Here is a 23,072-nt window from a genome sequence, read left to right as displayed (position 1 = left end):
TCGCGGTTTGGTTTCAGGGCAATTTGGTGAACGGACGAACAGAACGAAGATTCGCACCGCGATATAACACCCTCCTGAAACGGATGTAACTGTGCTACTTCAAACGAAGGATCATGTGGAATTTTGAACGCTTAGGAAGCGAGAGGAGCATCGGTTTGTTTGGCCCTTCCCCTCACTACGGTGACAAATTTACTTTTCCCAACGGAGTGCGACCGGCAAGGATGAATAGGACGTACGTAAGTTGATCTAATTTTAAAATATGCAAATGACGTAATTGATATTGAAAACAGTCGTCAGTTGGTCGGTTCTGGGGTTGGTAAATGGGATGGAAATGCTTGTGGATGTACAGCCACATTAAATTCATAAAAATAAATCTTTACATACATTCACGTAACTAGTTTTAGCAAAACTGTCTACCGAATGTAAATGGCAATGAACGATAAAATGATATTTTTATTTTACTACTTCAATACTAGTTCTTAAGATTTTCTTCGTCTTAAAGAATCTTCAATTACATAAAAATCAATCTACCCTGCCTTAGCCTTCAAATTCGACTAGAATAAAATATTCAAATGACAGTATCATCAGTCCCGTTTACAGTCTGCTTTTCGAAACCTATGCTTCTCCCCAGTTTTGCAGTCTCAACAGTATCTGGAAGCAGCCTCTCATCGCTTCCCTAATCATATTAGCCTTACCAGTCTGATACAATTTGCATCAGCCCATGATGATCGATTGTTATCTCGAACGAAAGGAAACATACTGATATTATGTTTTGCTGTTCTTTGTTCGGGTTGGCACTTGTTATTTGATTTTAAAAAGATTTATCTTGCCTGTTTGATAGGGTAGCATCGATCGAAACTCGATAAGCAACGAAAATCATCAAGCTAGCTGACATCAATCCGGGTGCAGTGATTATGGTAAAAGCGATAGTACCGAGATTTGCATATGATACCGAACATTGCTCTTTCGTACTATCTAGTCTCGCATAATGGATTGAAACATTGAACCAGATGGTACTCTGAGGTATTTTTATTTTATTTTGTTGTAAAATATCACTTGCAAATGAAGTCATTCAAGAAGGCAAGGTAATTCATACACATAAAAAACCTTCACTTCAATGTAGTCAGCCTTCTTTAGGAATTACATAGGGCCTGAAAGTTGTCAGCTAATCGTAATTAACACATGAGAACATAATGCATCATCACTTGCACAGCGATTGCATTGTATCAACTATCCTTCTGCTAATTACCAGGTTGCAGTCCTTTCCAAGTTTGCACCGTAACTCACACAAAGTAATTAACTTCTCTCGCTAATTTATTCCCGGCGAATATGGTCGAGGGGTTCGCATTTGCCTGCAGGGTTTCAGTTCATCCTGCTATTGCAACGCCATAACGCGTCAGATTCACAGTCAGATAGAATCCTTCGTCGAAAGCGTCGCAATATCAACACCAAAGGCAATACTCGCTCACTAACACATGCTCCCGTTTTCACATGTTTCCATAAAGTCCCAAAAGTGCAGCCTATTTTTTACGCCAAATTATGCTTCTATATTTGATTAGAGGGTAAATTAATTAAAACTCATCATCAGCTGCTTCCTTCAGAGGGATGAATGTTGGGCTCACAGTTCACGTTTCACATGCGCTAGTAGAAGGCCTGTATGACACCGGCCATCGCCGGCTGCGTCGTTCTGTGATGCAGAGTTTGAGTGCAGAATGCGAATAATTCAATTTGTACCGACCGACTCTTATCAAAATCGTACGTACGTAGCCGCACGAGCCGTGCGGGAATGACCTCGTGCTGAACAGTGCACCAGTCACGGAAACGCACAAACATTCGTTGTCCTCTCCACATTATACGTTATTTCAATTTACTCATTTGGATCATCAGCCGCATCATCATGAGCTCAGCAACGGAACGGTGCATCAACTCGCACACAGCTTCTAGCAGCCTGGCTGTCAGCCGGAAGTTACCCCAACAAAGATTACGGACGGGCGCGAAGTTTTCGGTAATTCGAGAAGTTTTGTAGCCCTCACCACCACGGCACACTTGTGCTGCTCAGAAAACTCCCGAGAAGTGTCGGTTTTCGAAAGAATTATCGTCATTTAGCTGAGCCATTAGAAGCATCGGTCGTACAGAGCCAGGAAGCAGGAAGAAACCTTGAACCGGATTAGGGAAGACAAATCTTGTAGTACCGAAATTCTCACCGCATACCAGCGTCGTACGCGACCGTAAGCCACCTTGGGGTTTGGATTAACAGTCACTAATAGAATCATCGATACGTTCCGACGGAAAATCTCAAGTTCAGTGCGCCTTCAGCTGCTCGAAGGTTTAGTCGGTAGATGTTTCTTCAATGTTTTGTGTAGGCCAATCGTTATCCCTTGGCACCGCTGAGTGCAAAATTCTGCACACACTCGGCTTCGATGTCAGTCGTCATCGAATTATTCGTTATTAGATGTTTCTTTCCACTGCTCCGCCACATGTTCATGGTGAGGATTCCCATCGGTAAACACAACAGCACTCACCGGAGGACAAGTCATTCCCGTTCAATTAATGGCAGAAATAGCGAAATCGAATTAGGCCGCTGCCGATGGATTGACGCTCGTTCTCGCCAGTACTGGAAATCGATCAGTCCAGGAAATCTTTCAATACAACGGCCACAACGCGTATTGCTTTTGAGATGCAACCACTCGTCGAGAGGTTGTCTCTGACTAGCTATCGGGACAGGATAAGAGTTGACAGTAATGGAATCAAAGTGCTATCGAAATGCCATCGTGGATGCACTGGGAAATGAAGTCGCTGGTCGACACTGGTCTTACCTTTGTGCAGCATCTCCGGTAAGCGTGGCACCTTTTGGCCTCGGAAAATTGGGATGCGTAATAAGGTTAATGGAAAATTGTTTGATTTTTGAAATTGATTTTCTGCACACACCACTACCAACACACACCAATGTACCAAGTTTTGAAGCAATGTAGTCAATGCGGTTTGGACACGGTGAGGTTTCAAATATTTGCAAAAAACGCAACGAAACTTTTCCTACACACATTATAGGATTATTCCCGGAATAAATCCCGAATTGAATTACGCACTGCCATAAAGAACTGTAATACGATAATAATTTGAAATTATCATTAAAATAATCTCACTGCTGGGAAATCGTACATGCTGTGGAAGAAATCTCCGACCCGATTCTTATCACAACTGAAAATTGCTTTAATATTGTGAACCGGCGTTTGCCCTTTGTCATACCAACCATCATTCGATCTACTTCCCTGATACTGAAACAATTCCCACTGGAGTCGACCTGTAACCCAATACTTTTCATTCACCCCTGCGCTTTCCCTAACTAGCACGCTGTGTTTTCGTAAGTATACATTTTTATTTTACTTTCGAAACAAATACACTCTTTCGGGTTTGCAAGGATCGCGTACCTTTACATGGCAGTACGTCCAAAGTTGAGGCAGTGAAAAGATCAGAAGCTGGGCTGGAAAGTTGATTGTAATTGATTTTTGTCTTATGTTGTACCCACCAAAGCAAGTAACTAGCAGGAAAGAGACAAGAGAATACGCACTAGAAAATATTGTCCCATATGAGCAACGCAAATCCTTTTTGTTCCCGAAGTTGAAATCATGATCCAGGAAAAATCATTTTTAAGGAAAAGATTTACGTCAATCAGAAGCAACGATTGCACGCAACATTGAAAACCTACTGTTAAATATGTTTTTTCTTCGTGATTATCCTCGTAACTAGCCTTGATCAAACCGTAGTCTCTTTTTCTTAAAAAGGAATTGCTTAAAGAAAAGCCTAAGAGAATTTGAGTTCTGTAGGATTAAAAATCAATAACGTAACATAGTTTAGTTAGCGTGATAGACAGCGGTGCCAGTCTTCACATGAAAGGTCCGAGGAAAAAAACCAACCTGGACCAATTCCCCGTAGCTAGGAATGACTATCCGGCTACGAGGTAACATAAGTCGATACTGCCTGGTCGTTCTAAGGAAAAAACAATTTATTTATGCAAGTACTTACAAGGATGTGTTGGCGCGAAAGGGTACTCTAAGGTCGGTAACCGAGGTGGATGTGGTCCGGCTGGATGAAGTGACGGTGGACAGTAGTAACAAAACATTCCTCTTCCCGCCGTTGCGGAGCTGAGCTGTAAAGAAGCATGAAAATAATGCAATCAATCTACAAGATCCTCGATAGCAAAAGTTGAAAACAGAATAAGCGAAAAATAGAACTAAACTTGCGAGAAGAATTGATAACGAATGGTCAGACTCGTAGGTAACAACAACTACTGTACGCCAAGCCACTTGAATTATTTTGTTTTGCATCACTGGTTAAAATTTAATTTTGATTTATGGTTTCAATTCGTTGATTAAAAATTAAAACCCACAAAAACCTTCACCGCCGATGCTGCTGTGGATCGTCGGTAAGCCGCGACGATGGCGCAATCTCTGGTTCTGTCGCCCCACCAACACACAATCGAATAAATTACACAGAATGGATGTTTCATTGTGCACCGTACAGCATGGAAAGTGTGCAACTGTGAGACCACCATCGAAGGACTTCCTTTCGCTTGGTACGCGGTACGCAAAACCGCACCATTCAACGGCAAAGCAATTGTGGGTAATTACTTTTGACAATTAATTAAAAATTATCATAACTCAGAATTCCAAATGGAGGTGCCGAGTGCTACGACCACCAGGCGCACATTGTCTGAATACGCCTGGTACAGAAAAAACGAGATAAACCCGTCCCCGGACGGAAAGCACGGGTGGGGTACACCCGGCACGAGATCGCACCTGATGTCCTGGAGGAGTTTCCGACGAGTTTTCCTGGCGTTTCCCTACCGTGGTGGGGCTGTGTATAATGAAAACTTTTATTCCAATTATTGTCATTATATTATTTCACCTGCTCACACACTCCGAGGGGTATTGTTGGGTCCGGGAGAAGAAACCGGATCAACAATGTGCCAAGTGGTTGCCCGGAAGAGTAGCTATCGCGCTTGGAGCAACAGCCTGGGAGCCAAGGGATATCCGGCTCGTACAGCAGATGTTCACATTCATATTTGAGGCTTCCTATTTATACGGGCTTGCGAGAAGGATTTGTGATTATAAATTTATCGTCCGCTGGCCGGTGCTTGAGCACCGCTGGATGGTCCGTACAAACGCGTGGTGTATGTGTGATACTGTTCCGGTGCATACCAAACCAGAATTCATCGGGGACCCAAAACTTGGTGGCAAAATTAGACACCATTTAATTCGCACCAAAAAGCTCAACAGCTTGCGAGCGGCTGGCGTGCTAGCGATTGTGGCTAGGATGACGTTATTCTTTGGTGAAATTGAGGCGTAATTGATGGTGATGGTGATCGCGATGGTAAGTAGTGACTTGAGGGTGTCACATATCCGGGATCAAGTTCGTATGAGCGGTCGTTATGCACTAGAGAGTAGTTAAAACGTATCACAATGAAGCTACGCTGTGTCATTGGGGGTTTATATATTCCTATATTTTATTATTTTTAAACTGATATGATGGTAGAACTTTAAATTACAATAGAAATTTATGGGAAACTCATTTCACATAAAACTAAGTTTACAATATAATTATTCCACGTTCATGAAACATATCTAATCGTTTTACAGAATGCTTCGGAACCCAGCAGCAGCATATTTCCTTTCAATCGTTGCCAATCTTCAATTGTGTGGAAAAACATTTCCCCGGAAGGTTAACGAAACTTTCCATTGAGTTATTTATAACTGGAAAATTCATTACCTACAAAAGGCTTCATACCCTGGCTACTAAATAACCGGGTACTAACCGTAGAACAGAAATACCTTCCAGTCGTGCCATTTGATTCCAACCAACACGCTGACGCGGTACAAACCACAATGGTTTATTCGAGCGCATGAAGAAGAAATCGGTAGAAAGCTCCCAGTTGTTCCCTATTTCCAGTACGAGCATGCGTTCCATTCCTCCTCTCGAAACCCTTTTTTGTGATCTGAAATTGAAAATTTTCTAGCGCTGCGTGGAGTTGCCCGTGTTCAGTCGCCTTGCCGGCGTCATTTTATTGGATGAGAGTTGTACTTTATTTATAATTGTTATTAATATTGTTTCATTAGGTGAATAATTTATTGCCTTTCTCTACCAATGGGCGGCCTAGGAGGTAGTGCTTTGGGTCGGAATGGGGTGCGAGAAAGAGTTCGCTTGTCCTTCGCATGTGCGAACACGATGCGCCGTTTGTGTGGCAATGGAAGATTTATTAGCCACTCCTCGCCTAGACGCAGGTTGGTGGTAAAATTTGCGTTTGCACCAGCTGCTATGAGCGCGCAATAATTAGCCATTCCAACCATCAGATCCAGTAAATGTAATCTACCCAGTTACCTTTTATCTCAGAATCCATCCTTCGTCATCGGCGAAAAGTGGTAACTAATGAAGTATTTATTACGGTGAAGAAAAATTGGGAAAACGTAATGAAAATCAAGAGATTAAAAAAAACAAAACCTATTGCAGGTTTAAACCTTAACTGAATGTTATCGTTCCTAACCAATATCAATTATCGTTTCATGTTTTAACTCTGACTTATTTTCGATTGAACATAATTATTTAACACAAAAAGTGCAGTTCATGGTTACATTAGCGCTCATATTTAGAAGGAATTATTTTATGTGCATTTTAATTTCATAACGGCTTCGTTTCATTGCAACTTGTGAATTGCATTCCCATTTTCATTCCCCCACGATGGGGATCCCTTGTAATGCCCGACTGGTGTCGAATGATAGTGATAGACCTAAATTGTCTCAACTAGCCTTACCGACCAGCCTCCATTTTCCTTTCACGCTCCCGTTTTGGCCGTCGGCATCACACTAGCATCAGTAACAGCGCCGATTGGCTCAAATGCATTTATTGATGTAAATTTTATTTTTCCTTTATTTGCCGACCGCAAACCCCGAAACCCGGTTTGCCTATTTTTTGTGACGTCGTTGTGCCAGTGCTTGTAGAATGTATTTGCGGCCCGCCTCGTGGCAAACCGTGGTCGGTTGCATCCGATTTTTGAGCTGATGGAAATGTGCAACACACAGGGAATAAAGAAGCTAAATTACAACCAGCTTAGTGGCGGTCTACGATCAAAGCGCGAGTGGCGCGTGATGTTATGGAAAAAAATAAAACGTTTTGCTTGTGCGGTTCATTTAAAAAAAAAAAAAAAACGATAAACTTTTTTATGAATTTTACTCCGAATCCACTGTGAAGCTTCAGGGCATTTTTGCATAAAGTGCATCCAGTGCACCTCCCCTCGTATCATCTTCCTCGCGACAAGATACTGCTCTATTTCCGCACAAACACGTTTGCACATCCGGATCAGACGCACCATGCATAGAGAATGGAACAACCCGTACCGGACGCTCGGATGATGCAATTCGGTGCATTTCTAGCCGAGCTGCATTGGAGTACCCTTCCAGCAAGAAGAAGCGGCTGCACTAACGAGTGGAGATCCATTTTTCGCGATGTAATTATTTAATCTATTTATGACAATTTTGCGCGATCCTCCACGATCGTCGCGTCCCCAGCGTCATCTATTGTCTATTGCCTAGATCCGGTCATACCGCGGCTGTAGGGCCGTTACTCTGCTCCACAACTACTTCCTTAGTTTCACGCCATCCGTCCACGTTTACGGGGCAGCGTGTAATTGAGTGGTAAATTGAATAGGATGATACGATAATTGCATGTAGATTAATGCCACAAAATGCCACGAGAAATGGTTCCGCTAGTGTTTGTGGTGTATGCCGAGCAGGAACAATCTATTCAGTTCCTTTTGGCTTTTCGGCTCAAGGGCAATCATTGATATGCTGCCCTTCGTCTCAAGATTGGAAATGTACCTTCTCTAAGGGATGTAGCCCACGTAGAAAGTAGTTTATAAGATTTATTAGGATGGGTTGTTGGCAAGCCCTGCTAGTTATCGGACAATTCGCGAGAGTATTTTTATGCTCTGGTGGAAGGATTTATTCGGTCACTGAATTAAAGTGTCTACAGTTTTGATGGATGCAGCCCGCGTTCAAAGGCAACATCGTTGAACGCCTACCCTTTTCCTGTCGGTACAAGAAGAGTAGTAAAATTGGCAATTGTAACGACGTTTATAGCAATGTGGCCTGAAGCATGTGTTGGGAACGCAAGTCTCGTTTCAATATGCATGTGTTACTGTACGCAAATTACTATGCTTCTTTATTAATTTATGGTGTCATGCTGCTGACTGAAGATCAAGCAATAAGTAAACATACCTCTGAGAAGCTGTGCATCACTCTAAGCACAATTTTTATTTCAACTCGTCTAGAATTATTTTATTACATATTCCTGAACGATCAATTCCTTGTAAACTGTAGCACTTGTACCCTAGTGCGCCCTAGTAAATAATCCCAGCACCCTCAAGACATTGCCACTCACAAAAATTAACATCAATCACTGACGATCGATTTGCATTGCCCGGCGCTGGTTTCGATTTACTTACTGCGCGTAGAAGTCCACGAGACGCCAAGAGGAAGGAGATCACTGAAATACAGAACCGGGCCTGGTCAACTCGATTCAATGTCTCTGATACCATTCAATTCAATTAAGCTCAATTTAGATCGAATTGTTTGACCATAAAGCACGATGGCACGATTTTGTCAATAATTTTATACATAAATTAATTGTAATAAAAACTCATTTCCACGCTTCGGGAGAATGCCTTCACGGAGGCAATGGAACTCCACTGAAGGGGCATCGTCACCACGATCCAACCGTCAGAAGCTAACACATAGCAAAGAAATTGAATTAATCAAGACGGATGGTTGTCTCGTTGGTCGTGCGTGTAAACACACCAGCTGACTTACTTGAGAAGCTTTATTCTTCTCGTTCTCTTAGAAAAGAAAATACCTCTATACAAGTGTTTAGTTGAATTTTAGCAATGGTAAAGACGAGAGACAGGAATTCACACGCTAGCAACACGCTACACCTCCATACCGAAACACAAAACACTTGAGCCTATTCAAAGCCCGTTTGCCGTCACTTTTCCCACCTTCACGGCATTAATTGAATTCCTGCCAGTTCATCAGGTCCCAATTTGCTTGCTGCTGTTCGTTCAACCACCACTTAATGGCATACTACAGCAGGGAAAATGAATTTAGCAGCCTCTTGAAAAACGCCTCGATAAATCTGGCTCGGGTCGAAATTTGGTTTCGGTCCGAGATGTTATCGCACCCCTTTTGAAGACTATTTACACTCAAATTCTGCAAAATATCACGCGAACCGTGTTTGTGTCCTTAAACTTCACACATTCCAATCGTTCCGTTCTTCCGTGGTCTCTTAGGATCGTGTATGCTCTCGGATATCGTTCGGCAAGGCTGATACATGTTTTGCCTTATTCAATTATGCGTACGGAAATGAAAAATTACACATACATAAACATGTGCTCCATTTGTCATGCACTTCTTTCGATGTGCGTCAGCAGGACTGCGGATGATGATCGAGTGCTTCTGATAAGAGTCCCATAGTTATAGCCCGCATTTTTGTTCAAGTTTGTTGTGTATTTCCTTTTCTTGTTCAATCTGCAAGCGGTGCATTTTGAAGGGGTACATATGGTCTGCCTTCAATCACGCGGCCTAGGAGCGATCGTAAACACTTCGATAGTGTCGTGTTATATCCTAACAATGTTTACGTAAAGTGGTGATTGGAAAGCGGAACGTTATGAGATAAAAAAATCTTAATATTTCCTTAATGCTTGATGCTTTATGCTAAGTTTATTTAAATATTATTATTTTCCAGAAATCCGGAAATGTGTGTGCAATTTAAAACCTTCAATTCATGTATAAGGATTATAAAAAATGTGTTTAAATTTTAATGGAACGACGAAGACGAAGTTAACTGATGAATAATATTGTTTTTGTCAAAAATGTAGAAAAACACTTACAAGAATTTGTATGAACTTTTTGTTAATACTAAAGATTCGTTTATTCGAAAATTTCAAAAAAAAGTTCGCGACGGATCGTGTTCAAGAAAATGACCCAAAAAAGCTGGTTGCTCACAAAACTAATCGACACAAATTGAATTAATTAATTTTAATTTATGAAAATGTATATCGTCCGACACATCATCAGCGTCGTCAATTAGTGTAGCCGTAGTACGGCGACTGCTGCTGCCGCCAAACTTTGCGTACGACTGTGCGTAAACGTCACTGCGTATAGACCGACGCAAACTGTTACGCACACCTCGGATGTTGGTCCACTAGCGCATACTTCCATGCTTGGCGGTGTTTCATTTAATCCCTTGATCCTGCTACAAAACCTCTTTGAAGGTGGATGAACCTCTCTACTCGCTCAAGATGCGTTTCCTACGATCGTGTATTTTTCTACGCGCGTATGTTGAATATTATTAAACCTAGATCAATTTGTTGATATCCACATCGAATGGTTGTAACAATCAACTCCAGCACGAGAGCTCCCGATGGCTTATGCTGGTTGAATATCTTGTACGGCCAGCTACCGAGGCGTCATAAATCGCTGCCGTTTTCTGATGATCGGTTGGCGCCTTTATTAGACTGCACGTGCCCTTACGAGAAATATTCTAGACATACTAATGCAGGATAGACGCAGTCGAGTAGCATTTTCTGACCAGCATGGATTGTATCAAAAGTTTTGTGGCATTAATCAAAATGCGACTATTAACACGATAATGGAATAATCGAAATCTTCGTTGCGGAAATGGTTGCGTAAGGATTGGTTTAGAAAACGATTATTTAGATTGTTAATGAATCGCCCATGATGAACAGTAGGAGAACATGTTCTCTCATATGAATGCATCACTTTTTCCTCATTTAATTGACATGCTGTTTTATTTGCGTTGTAGTGACGCCGGTCTTCACACGACAGGACTAGTAAAAAACCCCATCCGGGCCAATCGTTCGTACGCAGGATTGTCTATTTGGAAAAGAACGCCAGAAATACCGGTAAAGAAGAAGATATCTTGTTGTTGTTGTGCCGGTAACGACGAGTTAAGCCGAGTTTAAGAAAAATACCACTTAAATCATGCGACTTGGTGTACATTAATGTAAACCTAATTCATTTTATAATTGCCTGCCGAAATACTGGAAATTGAACAAATTATGCATCTTTTTCGTCTCTTTTAATTTGCCCAATGAACTCAAACATCTGATCGATTGCGACCGTTGAAAATTGTCTCACTTCAAAATTGCAACCTGTTAAACAAACTGATCCACCTCGAACTGCACCGTGCACTGACCTTGGCCAGGGATTGTCTGAGAGGGCGAGCACCGAGCCCAGCCTCATCTAGTAGTCAAATTTCATTCTATTATAGCTCATCATATTCACATAATACATCCGTCATAAATTTAAAACAATTTGCTAGCACTGGACATCACGCACCGGAACGCGAGAACAAACCGTCCAGACGCGGGCGGCCACCGTGCACACTTTAGCCGAACAACCGGGGACAGCAGCAGGGTTTGATAGTTGGCTTGTGGAAGGTTTGTTGTTTTTTTACGACCAGTGTCTCCGGTTCGGTTAGGGTGCAGATATGGTCATTGAAAAGTTTTGCAGTATCATAGCACATCACTTTAGCCGAGCTGGCCATTTCGTCGTCCTCGCTTAACTGTCTGTCTAGTGCTGGCTCAACTGACCCTTGGCATCAGTTTTGCGGAAACCGGTTGATAGGGCTCTTTCGATTAAACATTCATCGACTCTCTTCCAGAGTGATGGAACCTACACGGCATACAGATTTAGAAGTGACTAGAATACTATAAAAAAGGACAGTCAATAAAAACATATGGTACGTTCAGCTAGTAGTGCACAGATTGCACTAGAAATGAGTGGAATTGCGTCACTGCACCGTCACAAAACGGAAAGGGATGTTTTATGCACCATCAACAGCAGCCAGTGCACTGAAACGAACAAATTGATTGATCTACAGTTGAGTTTTCCAAATTTGTGACGAAAGTCTAAAACGGCCAGGAAATGAAATTTGCTTTCCAATCGTTTGGGTTTCGTAAATGTATGTTATGAGGTCATACATGTAGAGGAAAAGTACACGTTAGCGTAGTAACTCTCTTTTGGCTTTTTTCGTGTGTTTAATTTTTTATTATCAAATACTTGATTGTACCTTTACGCTGATGGAAATGTGATGAAGGCATCTATATCAATCACTAAAAGATTATTGAAATACTATCTCAAATCATCTCACCATCTAAAATATTATGTTCGTTAATATTATGTTAAATTCGAATATAAAATTAAATATGAGGATGTATTCTAATGTTGTACTTGTGCTGAATATAAAATTTGTACGAGTAGTATTACATTGCCCACTACCATAAACTGCTCGGTACCATCAATTTTATTACCATCAATCGGTATAATACTTGGGCGCGATAGAGACATTCGAACCGCCGTGTACGGAGCGTGCGGTCAGGCCAGACACGCTCAATACATCGACTGATGCTGCGATAATGCTGCAGTGTGATGCTCGCGCAAAATGATGCTGGCTCGAAATTCACGAGGCAACGACCATAACGACGAGGGCGACGACGATTTTTCTGTTCCGTCAGTACACCGATACGCCACGATTATGATGGTGACGGGCGTGATGACGGTGATACGTATGCAGATAAATTTAAATCATTAATTTAATTTAATTCAATGAAATCTAATTTAATAAACGGTTGGTTGATATTTTGTTTTAAGCTCTGTCGCCATCCGCTTGGAACGCACGCGGGACTGTCTTGGGTTTTATTGTACACCCAACACTTTTTCATACCAGCCAGAACAGCTGAGTGAGAATTGCAATCTTTACCAGTGGGTGTTGTTCATTGTTGCGTTCTAGGAAGCATGGTTGCATGGTTTAAGTGCAACTGTACCCGCGATGCAATATGGAATTTATTAGGTAAACAAAGCAAAAGCAAAAGGCAAAAGAGAGTTTATTCGCCGTGCACGAACTTAAGGGCCTAAAATTAGGTGGATTAATACATCAAAGAATGAGCCAATTTTATCAGCATTTAACATCCTTTTTAGAATTCGATGCAAGTGTGCAATTGACGGATAGTATCAGTATTAATCATGCTGAAGTGACTCCATTTCCAACAAGCATTAACAAACACCTTCCGTTCATGCATTCGGTGGCCGTTGCTATTTTTAGAAAGACCCCCGTTCAATTAGCAATGCGATAAGCAATCTTTTATAACGACTTTAAATGGAAACTACGCCAACGCATCAACATTAAACATGCGGAAAAGAAGTGCGTGATGTAGTTTCGCTACGAGCGTAATTTCCACCATTCGTGAACCACCTCTATGAAATTCCTTTTGGACTCCAAATCGCGTAGGTTAGGAGGAAAAAGTAGGTGCAGTTTTGTCATGGTTAGCTAAAAATAGACACGTTGTGGATAGTACAACCGGAAGATACTCATGAGTTAAAGTATGCCAGATTCTCCGCGGCTTGCTAAATGGGGAGCTTTGAAGTCATCGGTGAGTCTGCTGATGTGATGATGAACCCGGAAAAGCGGTCATGTGCAATGAGAGAAAAGGGAGTTGCATGATTTGTTGAAGAATTTGTGTATGATCGCATAGTGGGAGGCTGGTGCAATGCTTTGAATTACATTAATTGTGACCAATTAAATCATGTTCGGAGTGGGGAATGTAAAAGAGTTCGTTAGGGAGAGAAGACAAAGAGAGAGAGAGAGAAAGAGAGAATTAGAAAAGGAGCGAGAGAGACAGAAGGAGAGAGAATAGCATATAGTGAGTAGCAGAATTATTGCACTATGCTGTGTACTATTATTTTATCATTTTCAGATAACTCTGGTATAGATTATTAAGTTTAGATGCTGCTACAAATAGGATCAAAGAGCGACAAGATCGCAATAATACAACACACAATTTGCAACCGAGCATCTCCGGGATAAAGCAAACGACGAGCTGCCGCTGTGAATGAAACACAATCTGTCTGAAAATCTTTATTGTCACTTTCTGCTCAAATATTAAAGCTAATATTCACTTGAGGCAATTCTAATAGTCAAGAACAGTTGAATTATGAGCTGACTTTATATTCAAATAGCAGATAAATTTCCTGCAAAAACAGATGATGGAGATTGATGAAACCCGTACTAATCCACTGCTAGTGCTGCACGATTAAGTGGCACAGTGATTTATGTTCGTGCGATATACAGCGAGAAGAACAAAAATAATTTTGAAAAGAATCTGAATAACAAAAAATAGCCAACAAAATTCCACGATCCCACAAGTGAAAACGAAAACATTTGACCAATGCTACCAGCTTTTCAGGGCGGATTAAATCGAATTAAATTAACAAAAATTAATTATTCACTTCGGGATGCAATATAAGTTGATCAACATTGGGCGGGCAGGTAAAATTCACCAGACACCATTGACCCACATGAAATCGGGACAGAATGGGGTACGAAAAAGCTCCCTCCTCTAGGCCAGGTTAAGTTGAGCGAAAATGGACTCCGCTTTTCCCATCGGCTTTATAAAACGAGACAAAATGTGCTCTTTTCTGCTTAATCTCACCCGCTTACCGGCGCTTTTTTGGCACCGCAACATAGATTTATATGTGATGGCCCCCTCCAGGAAGGAAAGGAGATACTTCCGGCTCCAAAATGGTGGTGCCATTTTTCCGACAAAATCCAAACCGATTTCCCCAACCCCAAAACCGTAATCGCATTGCCGAGGTTTTGGCCTGAGCTCAGTCAGCCGATGCTGCTGTGCAATTTGCTGTTGCATTCCGATGGCGCTGCTATTTTCGTGTCCACAGCATACCAACATGGTGGCAAAGAATGCAAAAGTGACGGAACTTTCGGTTCTTTGCGGGGCAAAAGGGGTGTAAAGTTTGCAAAATGAACCAACCCCAAAGGCAATTTTCATATGTATAGCTCCAATCACTATGTCGGATATGTGTCACGGGTGGGGCAGAACGCATTATTTGCACTACGGTGCAGCGCGCAGGACATGTGATGTGAGGATTGAGGATGGAATGTGAAGCGTCGGAAAGGAATTCGATTGGTTCCATTTGATTTGCTCGATCACAGCAACGGGTAGAGATTTTACAAATAATTTCACAGCAATATTTGTGCGCAATCAATTGAATTTTCAGTTGACCAGCACCAAGCGAAGTGATTTTAGCTGTTCATTTGATATCGTTGTTTATTTTAGGCGAGTATTTAATTTTATTTGTAGGGCGTACAGTTGAACTACATTTTTGAACAATTAAAAATATATGAACAAGGTGTTAAAATACTAAGTAGTTCAATGTGGTATCCATGATAACAATTTTAATCCTTTCGACGCGCTTTGTTAAAAGCTTTTACAATATTGAAACTTTCAAAGTTTTTATTGAAATATCTATGTTAAATTTGCTAAGGTTACTAATGACTCCAAATGAGGCTTTTTATTTTATATAGTGATTATTTAATGTCACCCCAAAAACTCCCCAACAAATTTAACTGCTTGAGCACTTTGCAAAATATTTTGAACATATTTTTTTTATTCGTTAGAACGGCCTGGCCGTATCGTCTTATTTTACCACGTAGCAGGATAGTCAGTCCTTGCTACGGGGGATTGGTCCGGATGGGATTTTGGTCCGGTCCGTTCGTGTGAAGACCGACTCCGCTACCATCATGCCACCGGGCCGCCCCATTTTGAACATAATGATCTATATGTTTATTCTGTCTCCTTCAAGCAAAATTTTTCCAACATAAAACCTTTCCCCGACGTACCTTATTCCCGTCTGTGAAAATCTTGACTGTTGATAAACGAGGTTCCGAGACCTCGCTGACTTGTCCACCTGGAAAACTGGAACCGAACCGGCGAAAGGAACACAGAAAAATCTTACCCGGAAAAGGATATTTGTTGCACAAGGTATCGTTTTGTGTACAATTTTTACACACTCATATGTGCCTTTATATTACCAGTGAATTTTTCCTTTTCACACTTTGGTACACGACCACACACAAACTTTACAAAATTTTAAGGTTTACAGGTTTAAATAACTATCAATCATATTTTCAATACGTTTTGCATAAAACACTCAAATCGTATAACTGTATTTAGAACTGTTCGCGATCACTTTTCCCGACGGGTTTTTTACCCAGTCCTAAAATATACTGCGCGTAAAAACTCCTACAGAATTATAAGAATTCCCATTTTTTATGTTTCACTATAGTACTACATTTTCTTTCTTACACCACGGTTTAAATTATTTCACACCGATTCACAAGTTTGATAAATAGCCATACAGTGTTGTATGGAAAATTCGCAATCTCTAGTGATATGCGCCACCCTCAGCCACTCGATAGGGCTGTCCAATTGAAACTGTTCGAGTTCGCTTGAACAAGGAAGCATCCGAAATTTTCCTGTCCGGTACACGACACTTACGCGACTGACATCGACCGACTGACAGCTGGCAGAGGTCTAACAGGACTCGAATGTGTCACCAATTTCTTGCACGCACAGCTTGCCAACGCGCACTGAGCGGGCACTGTGCGAGGGTTGTCGCTTTTGGATGGTGTACGATTGATATCAACACCCCTCCCGGCCCGCGCTCTATTTTCGCCGTTATCCAATTTGTCCCTCTCGCGCATATCGCACTAGCCTGCCTGTTCTCTCCTACAAAGCTATCTAACGCAAAAGCGGCCGGAGGTGAGATCTTCCTCCCCGTTTTTCAATCGAAACACACGCGGGATGCTGTCGAGCTCTCGTTTGCGCTTACGCAAAAATGCAATGGCGTACAGCACACGCGACGCACGTGCGCATGTATGGGTAATCGAATTTCTCCTCCATCGTACCCGCAACGGTTCGTGCAGGATACTTTTCCACGAAAGGTGGATGTTGGATGGGCAGGGGCAGGACTCTCAATTGAATGAAAACGATAAAAATATAATATTTGCGATTTTTTTCTTCCACCTGCACTGGTTGACGTGCGTTTCTCTCATCCAAATGCAGCGGTGAAATTGGAAGGGGAATTTAGGTAGGTGGCAGGATGTGTGCGGCACAGGGTGCACTGTGTGAGGTAGAATTGGACAGGAATTTAATCAGCATATGATACTCCTGGTGGCAGTAATGATAAGAGGCGTGATGGTTGAAGTTAACTAGTGTGACAGAGAGGGCCAACATTTTCCCCTACAATTCAGAAACGCTCATCTCAATTCTCCCTCCAACTAGTTTTGCTCGCGTTTTGCTACTCCTTGAGTATCTCAGTGTGAAGTTGTACTGGCGCTTGCGTACGTTATTTGGGATGGGGAAGAACATTTTCCATACAATCACTGGGAAATCATGGAAACGGTGGAATTGTTTTGGAAAACATTGAAGGAACTCGCGAGGAACGCATTGATTGCCTTGGGACCCTATGCGTGGGAGTTTGACGGTCTTTAGCCAATTAATAGTAATTATGTTACACTGATAAAATGAATACATGCACTAGTATTCTTACACATAGCAGGGAATCACCAAATATTTGAAAAAGTTACAGATAATCCTTTGGATAACAAGTTTTTTAAAATTAGTCCTCGTCAATCAAACAGGAGATTATGCTTATATGTTGTTCCCCTGAACTGTGAGGTTCAGATAAAAAGAAACACTATCACGAACTATCAGTTATCTTACACACTAAAGTTGCTTAGCTCAGAAGAGCTAGGGCCTTGAAGAAAAGAACCCGAACGTGCAGTTCATGCCGAGATAAATGATTGTTGAACAAAAATACAGTTGAGTTTGGAGCATTTCGAGGTTACATTTTCATGTAACATTGCTTAAAATACTGCATTATTCCGCATTTAGATATGCTTGTTGCGAGCCTTATTCAGATACAAGGTTTGGATGTATTAGGGCGTTGAAATGCATACGCTGCACCCGTTATAGCTTCCCTCGCTACTTACTTCAAATAAACATTGTATAACCTGTACGAAGCAATGTATGTATGTCTTCATATCCTTTATATCCCGTCCGGCATAATCCCCTGCAATTATCGTTTATTGTATCTACAAACGAAATATTTTGTAAATCTGCTGTAAATCTTACATTTCCACTCATAAAAACCAAACTCATTCAACAAAAACATCAAAGCTGAGCCTACAGTTCTAGCAAACAAATTTCAAACATGCTTCTTCTTCTATCTTTACAAAAAAATACACCACCGCGATGGAGAATGAATAACTTGCTTTTTTCTTTGGCCCTTGCCAGTGTACCCAACAGCTCTAAAAAAGATTACCAAACCTAACTGCATCCCGGGCGAAAGCACGGTAGGGTGGATATCTGAGAGTTGAAATCATCTATTTGATGTCCATCTGCACTTGAGACGCATTTAAATGCATTTCATCGGCTAACTGTGTACAGATGCTGGGTTGTTGTGCAAGCCCAGGTCGTAGTTGTAAATCGAGACATTCGTGGCTCCGGATACCATGACTCTGAGAAGAAGCATAGACAAATAACAAATAAAAATGTCATCTCAAGGCTCGGGATCAATCGGAATATTTGATGAACGCAACGTTGTTTTGCAAGAACCATTCGATGCAACCAGTGCATTTTGTTGTTGTATTCCTAGTGTGATAAGGTAGAGGGGTTCAGTTTTGTACTTTTACCAAGAAAAGTTGGAACGGAAATTGAATAGTTGCAGAAAAATTGCCATGAAGCGTGGGTAAGGTGTGGGGGTGAGGTCTCAATAGGACCTTAATCGTAAATACCGGCACGAACCATAAATACCCTTTTTGTTAGATTGCAATCAGATGCAAGCAAATGATAAATACTTCAACTAAATGGAAAAGGCTGCAAGCATTTTGATGCGAAAAAATTGAATGATGCTTTTACTCAACCTTAAATGGAGCGATGCAAAAGAAATTTCATTGAGCCACACACCGAACTACGTTTTTAATGCACAGGTGTACACAAACATCTTTGAAACTGATGGAATCTAAGGTTTGAAAGGGATTTACCATTCGAAAGAGAAGCGTGCAGGAGCAAAGATTAATTTTAAAATGTATTACTGTTGCTGCGTTTCTTCTTTTAATGGTATCTTCTCTTATAACGGAGATATATTTTTATGATAACCAAAATGTTGGTATAGCTGTAGAAAAAGACGAAAGGATTCACACATCCCATCCATCGAATAGCTGAGGAAAAAATCTAATAACAAGAAAACCAATAAAATGTATTACCTTCGTAGCAATTGGGCAAACATCCCGAAACGACTGCGTTGGAGAATGGGGTGGAACAGCTAGAAACGATGGTCCATTTTCCATTAAGATAAATTCCAATAATAGAGGTCATTTATATCCTCGAATTGAGTTGCTCTCGTTTTGCTGCTGGTGTGTTATTTCGGATATTAGTTCGCTCGTAGCCTTTCGGACCTTTTCGCTCTCAGCGCATCACAACCACCCGCTAATACACTACAGCACTAACGAAGTAAAAGGTTCCGGTTTCGGTCTGTTTCGCTCTTTCGGTGGCCGGGGTGACAGAAATGTGAGAAATGTGGGACGCTTTATATCTTTGCAATACGTACGCTGTTTGGAATGCAGACGGGCTATCCTTACGTGGCACAAACAAACAATTGCTTTCTTTCGCATCCTAGACTCGCAACGTGTGCCCCATGTGCTGGCTAACGGGTTGTGGATTGTGAAAACAGGGGTTGGCTGCTGCTCCCCTCGAAATCCAATCACTTAACGAAAATGGGAGCCAAAAACCATTCTGGACAGTAGATTCGTAAATCGGATTGTACGAAGTTTTCTTTCTTTCTTTCGGTTGGGTAAGGTGGTTCTAACCAAACTCTTGGAAGAAGCCTCGGAGGTCCAGTTAGGATTATTCAGTTTTTGGTGAAATGGAATGAAATGATTTTATATTTCCAATTTACCTTTTTTGTTTGTGTTTCAAATATTAATACGTTGGAGTTACGAATAGAATATGGACGGTCGTATAGAATCAAGTTATATTTAATTTATCTCATGTCACGAATCCAGCATTCGACTGGAATTAGGTCTTCTTTTTAATGCTTTTAGATTAAAATTGAAGGTGCTAAACGGACTACAGATTTCTGTTTAAATAATTTAAGAAACATGAAACAATTCGTATTGAATGTTTCTAAATAGTTAATAGCATAAATGCATGTAATTTAATTAAGTTGTATGATACATTTGGGTGAATTGTATAACACGAACTAAACTCTAAAAAGTAATGTACAGAACAGTAAACAATATATTTTCTTTTCAAACAAATGAAGGCGAATTGCATACTGTGCGGAATAATGTGGCATGCATATTGCATACGAGCAGGAGTGAATTGTTCAACAACTTCGCCTGCAAGCAATAAAAGCTTATTTCGCCATCAATGGCGAACGGGCGAAAATAAAAGCTTCCCTTTTGACTAAAGAAAACCCCGAATTACGTGGTTCTCTACTGATGCAGATTCAGAGATTTGCGAATTTTTGTAATGTGGAAAAAGTTTTTAATTGCATTATACGAATTACAAATGGTGTTTGAACGGAAACCAGTATTATATGCGGATATGTGTTATATGTTTCCTTCACATTCGCAAATACGGTGCAATGTGCGGCCGGTGGTGTATTGGTGGCGGCGTCGGTCTTCACACGACAGGACCGATCCAAAATCCCATCCGGACCAATCACCCGTAGCATGGACTTGACTATCCGGAACGTGATATAATAAATTAAGTCTATCCCAGAAATGGCATGCATGACCTACAAGATCGTTACAATGAATTTTGTTGCGACTTTTATTCCTGAATGACGTCATCAAGTATCCTTGTTTTGATTACAGGTGGTGTATCAAAAAGTTGATATTTTCGTTGGAAGCCTTCAGCTGAAAATCACTTGATTTGTAGAAAAGTGTGGCAGGCATTTTATATTATGCAAATAGAACATTATATGATAGCAAAGAGATACTGAAGAATCATTCAATAAATAAGTAGTTAGGAGCGGTAATTCATTAAGGATTTGTTTCGTTGTTTCCTTCAATAATATCAAACGTGGTGCAAGCGAGCAATTAACATCATATACTATTCCATTTTAACATGTTTTCATTCAATTTCCACATACCATTCTTAATAGCATGCTGCCAACAACTGTTGTTACTTAAGACATTCGATTAATAATCATATAAACCAAACGTTTAACGAAATACCTGAATGCCACAATAATGCATTCATGCATTTGCATACCGTGCAGGATGCACCGGCTGTCGGAAAAACTATTGAAAATGCAGCTCTGCGTTCCCTTTGTTCTTCTCTCGGCCCAAAGCACGATGTACGATAGGCATAGTGGACTCGATAGGCAATTGCACTCAAACCAAACACGGTGGGATGAATTCGCATCCAAAATGCAAACAAAAAAACACAACCGAGCAACTTGAAACAAACTACCCTCGAAACTCAAAACAGCTCAATGAAAACGCAAACCGCTTACAAGTTAGTTCAACTGAATACTGCACAAACATTGTGTTTTGCATGAGATATCGCTACTCTTCCCCCGGGCACCACTACGATCCTCGCCTGTACGAAGAACACAAAACCATGAAAACCTCATCAACAAAACGCGACCGGCAGTTACATTGCTGCGGGATCAATTAGAAATGCAAAGTGCATCGAAGGTGGTATGCAGTGCACGGTGTATGTGCAACCCACTAACCCAAACAGCGTCTCGTTTTGGCACGGTACCTCCCCGAATCGACGAGCGGCGGGATGTGACCATCCAGTCCGGATCGACATTGTTATTAGCATCATTATAAGCATCATAGATGCATTTATGCACCAGGCGTATCATTTGCGTTATCTTGCGATTGCGCAAAACGATCTGTCGGGTCGATCTGAGGCCGTCAATTGCGCTTATTGCAACCTTTACACCTCCTATTACAATCTCCCTCTCTGCCAGTATTTTCCCTATCCAGTAAACCACCTGTACCGTATTTCGTTTCACGAGTTGTACAACTTTGTAGCAGAAACACTATCCACTTCGTGATATTTTTCTATAAACGAGATAAACGCAACATATCCTTAATGCTGTGACATTAAGTAATATCGAATACATCCGAAACGCGATCGTGTGTGATAAGTCATGCAAGTGGAATCTACGAAAATAAACCACGTGCAGTTGGTGCAAGGGCATCATTAAAAAGAAAGGTGTAGCATGCCTTAACTAACTGAGATTTCACTCGTTTATTGAGAGTGCATAGTACAACATAAAAGACATAATTTAAGGAGGTGTATCATTTTAAGGAAGTATCATAAAAACCTGTGTATATACAATCAGTTTATGCGTAGGGGGTTCGAACCAACCGGGATTTGGAACCATTCTGGATGAGTTGTGAGTTCATGCAACACGAATTTATTGTTTGAAAACAAGAATAGTATTAAAATTATACAGAAATACTCTGTACGAGATTCTGCTTTACTAACTGTATTTTTCTCTCTTTCATCACTGCACGGTGGTATGATGTATGCGTACGGTCAAAAACACAAACACACATTCAAACCTCAGACCCATCCATCCCCCCAAAAACCACTTCGTATACGCACGCACGTAGTTGTGCGGCTATCAGAGCTGTTTAATTTACAGGGTGAACCGAAAATTATTAAACAATGAAACAACATTATTGAAACTGTCTCGTTTTTTGAATAAATGGATTCTTTACGGTGCGTAATTTTGTGAAATTCAAAAGATAAGATAAGGAGCTAAGTTCCTGCTGAAGTTATTGAAACACATATGTTACATATCGGTCCCAAAAACTAAAACTCGCTTCTGGCGCACCCTGTAAATCGCACCGGGTTGGGGTACCGTGATTTACGCTGTTCGCTTGTGGTGTTTTAGACTTGAGTTGCGCGTTTTGTTGTGTTGTTGCAGTTTGCGCTGCTGGTGCGTCCAATCTTCACGTGTGCCAAACTTGAAAGAGTGTTGTTTTTGTGCTATAATTTAACCAGTTTAAATAAGTAAGCCAGTTACGATTGTGTTTCTTTCCCTGATGATGATCACTATATAATCGCATCCCTGAACTTTGAGTGAAAGTAGTCTATTATTGATTTTGTGGTTTAA

The 23,072-nt window shown here is 41.1% G+C and overlaps 2 protein-coding genes across 2 annotated transcripts in view; one reads left to right on the top strand and one right to left on the bottom strand.

Annotated features, from left to right (window-relative positions):
- LOC128301249 (diencephalon/mesencephalon homeobox protein 1-like) overlaps positions 1-15,805 on the bottom strand; it is a 53,692-nt gene extending 37,887 nt beyond the window's left edge. Inside the window, exons 1-2 of the mRNA XM_053037630.1 lie at positions 15,763-15,805; positions 4,024-4,147 (exon numbers count right to left, since the gene is read on the bottom strand). Coding sequence (XP_052893590.1) covers positions 4,024-4,120 — 97 coding nt within the window. The 5' untranslated portion in view covers positions 4,121-4,147; positions 15,763-15,805. The remainder of the gene's footprint in view (positions 1-4,023; positions 4,148-15,762) is intronic.
- A 7,091-nt stretch (positions 15,806-22,896) lies between these two features.
- LOC128304957 (cGMP-dependent protein kinase, isozyme 2 forms cD4/T1/T3A/T3B) overlaps positions 22,897-23,072 on the top strand; it is a 93,280-nt gene continuing 93,104 nt past the window's right edge. The window contains exon 1 of the mRNA XM_053042208.1: positions 22,897-22,969. The gene's annotated coding sequence lies outside the window, so the exon portion shown is untranslated. The remainder of the gene's footprint in view (positions 22,970-23,072) is intronic.

Source organism: Anopheles moucheti, chromosome 3 (assembly GCF_943734755.1).
Source record: "Anopheles moucheti chromosome 3, idAnoMoucSN_F20_07, whole genome shotgun sequence".
NCBI lineage: Eukaryota > Metazoa > Arthropoda > Insecta > Diptera > Culicidae > Anopheles > Anopheles moucheti.
The sequence above is the reverse complement of the archived record's forward strand: the minus strand, read 5'-3'. Positions and strand labels throughout refer to the sequence as shown.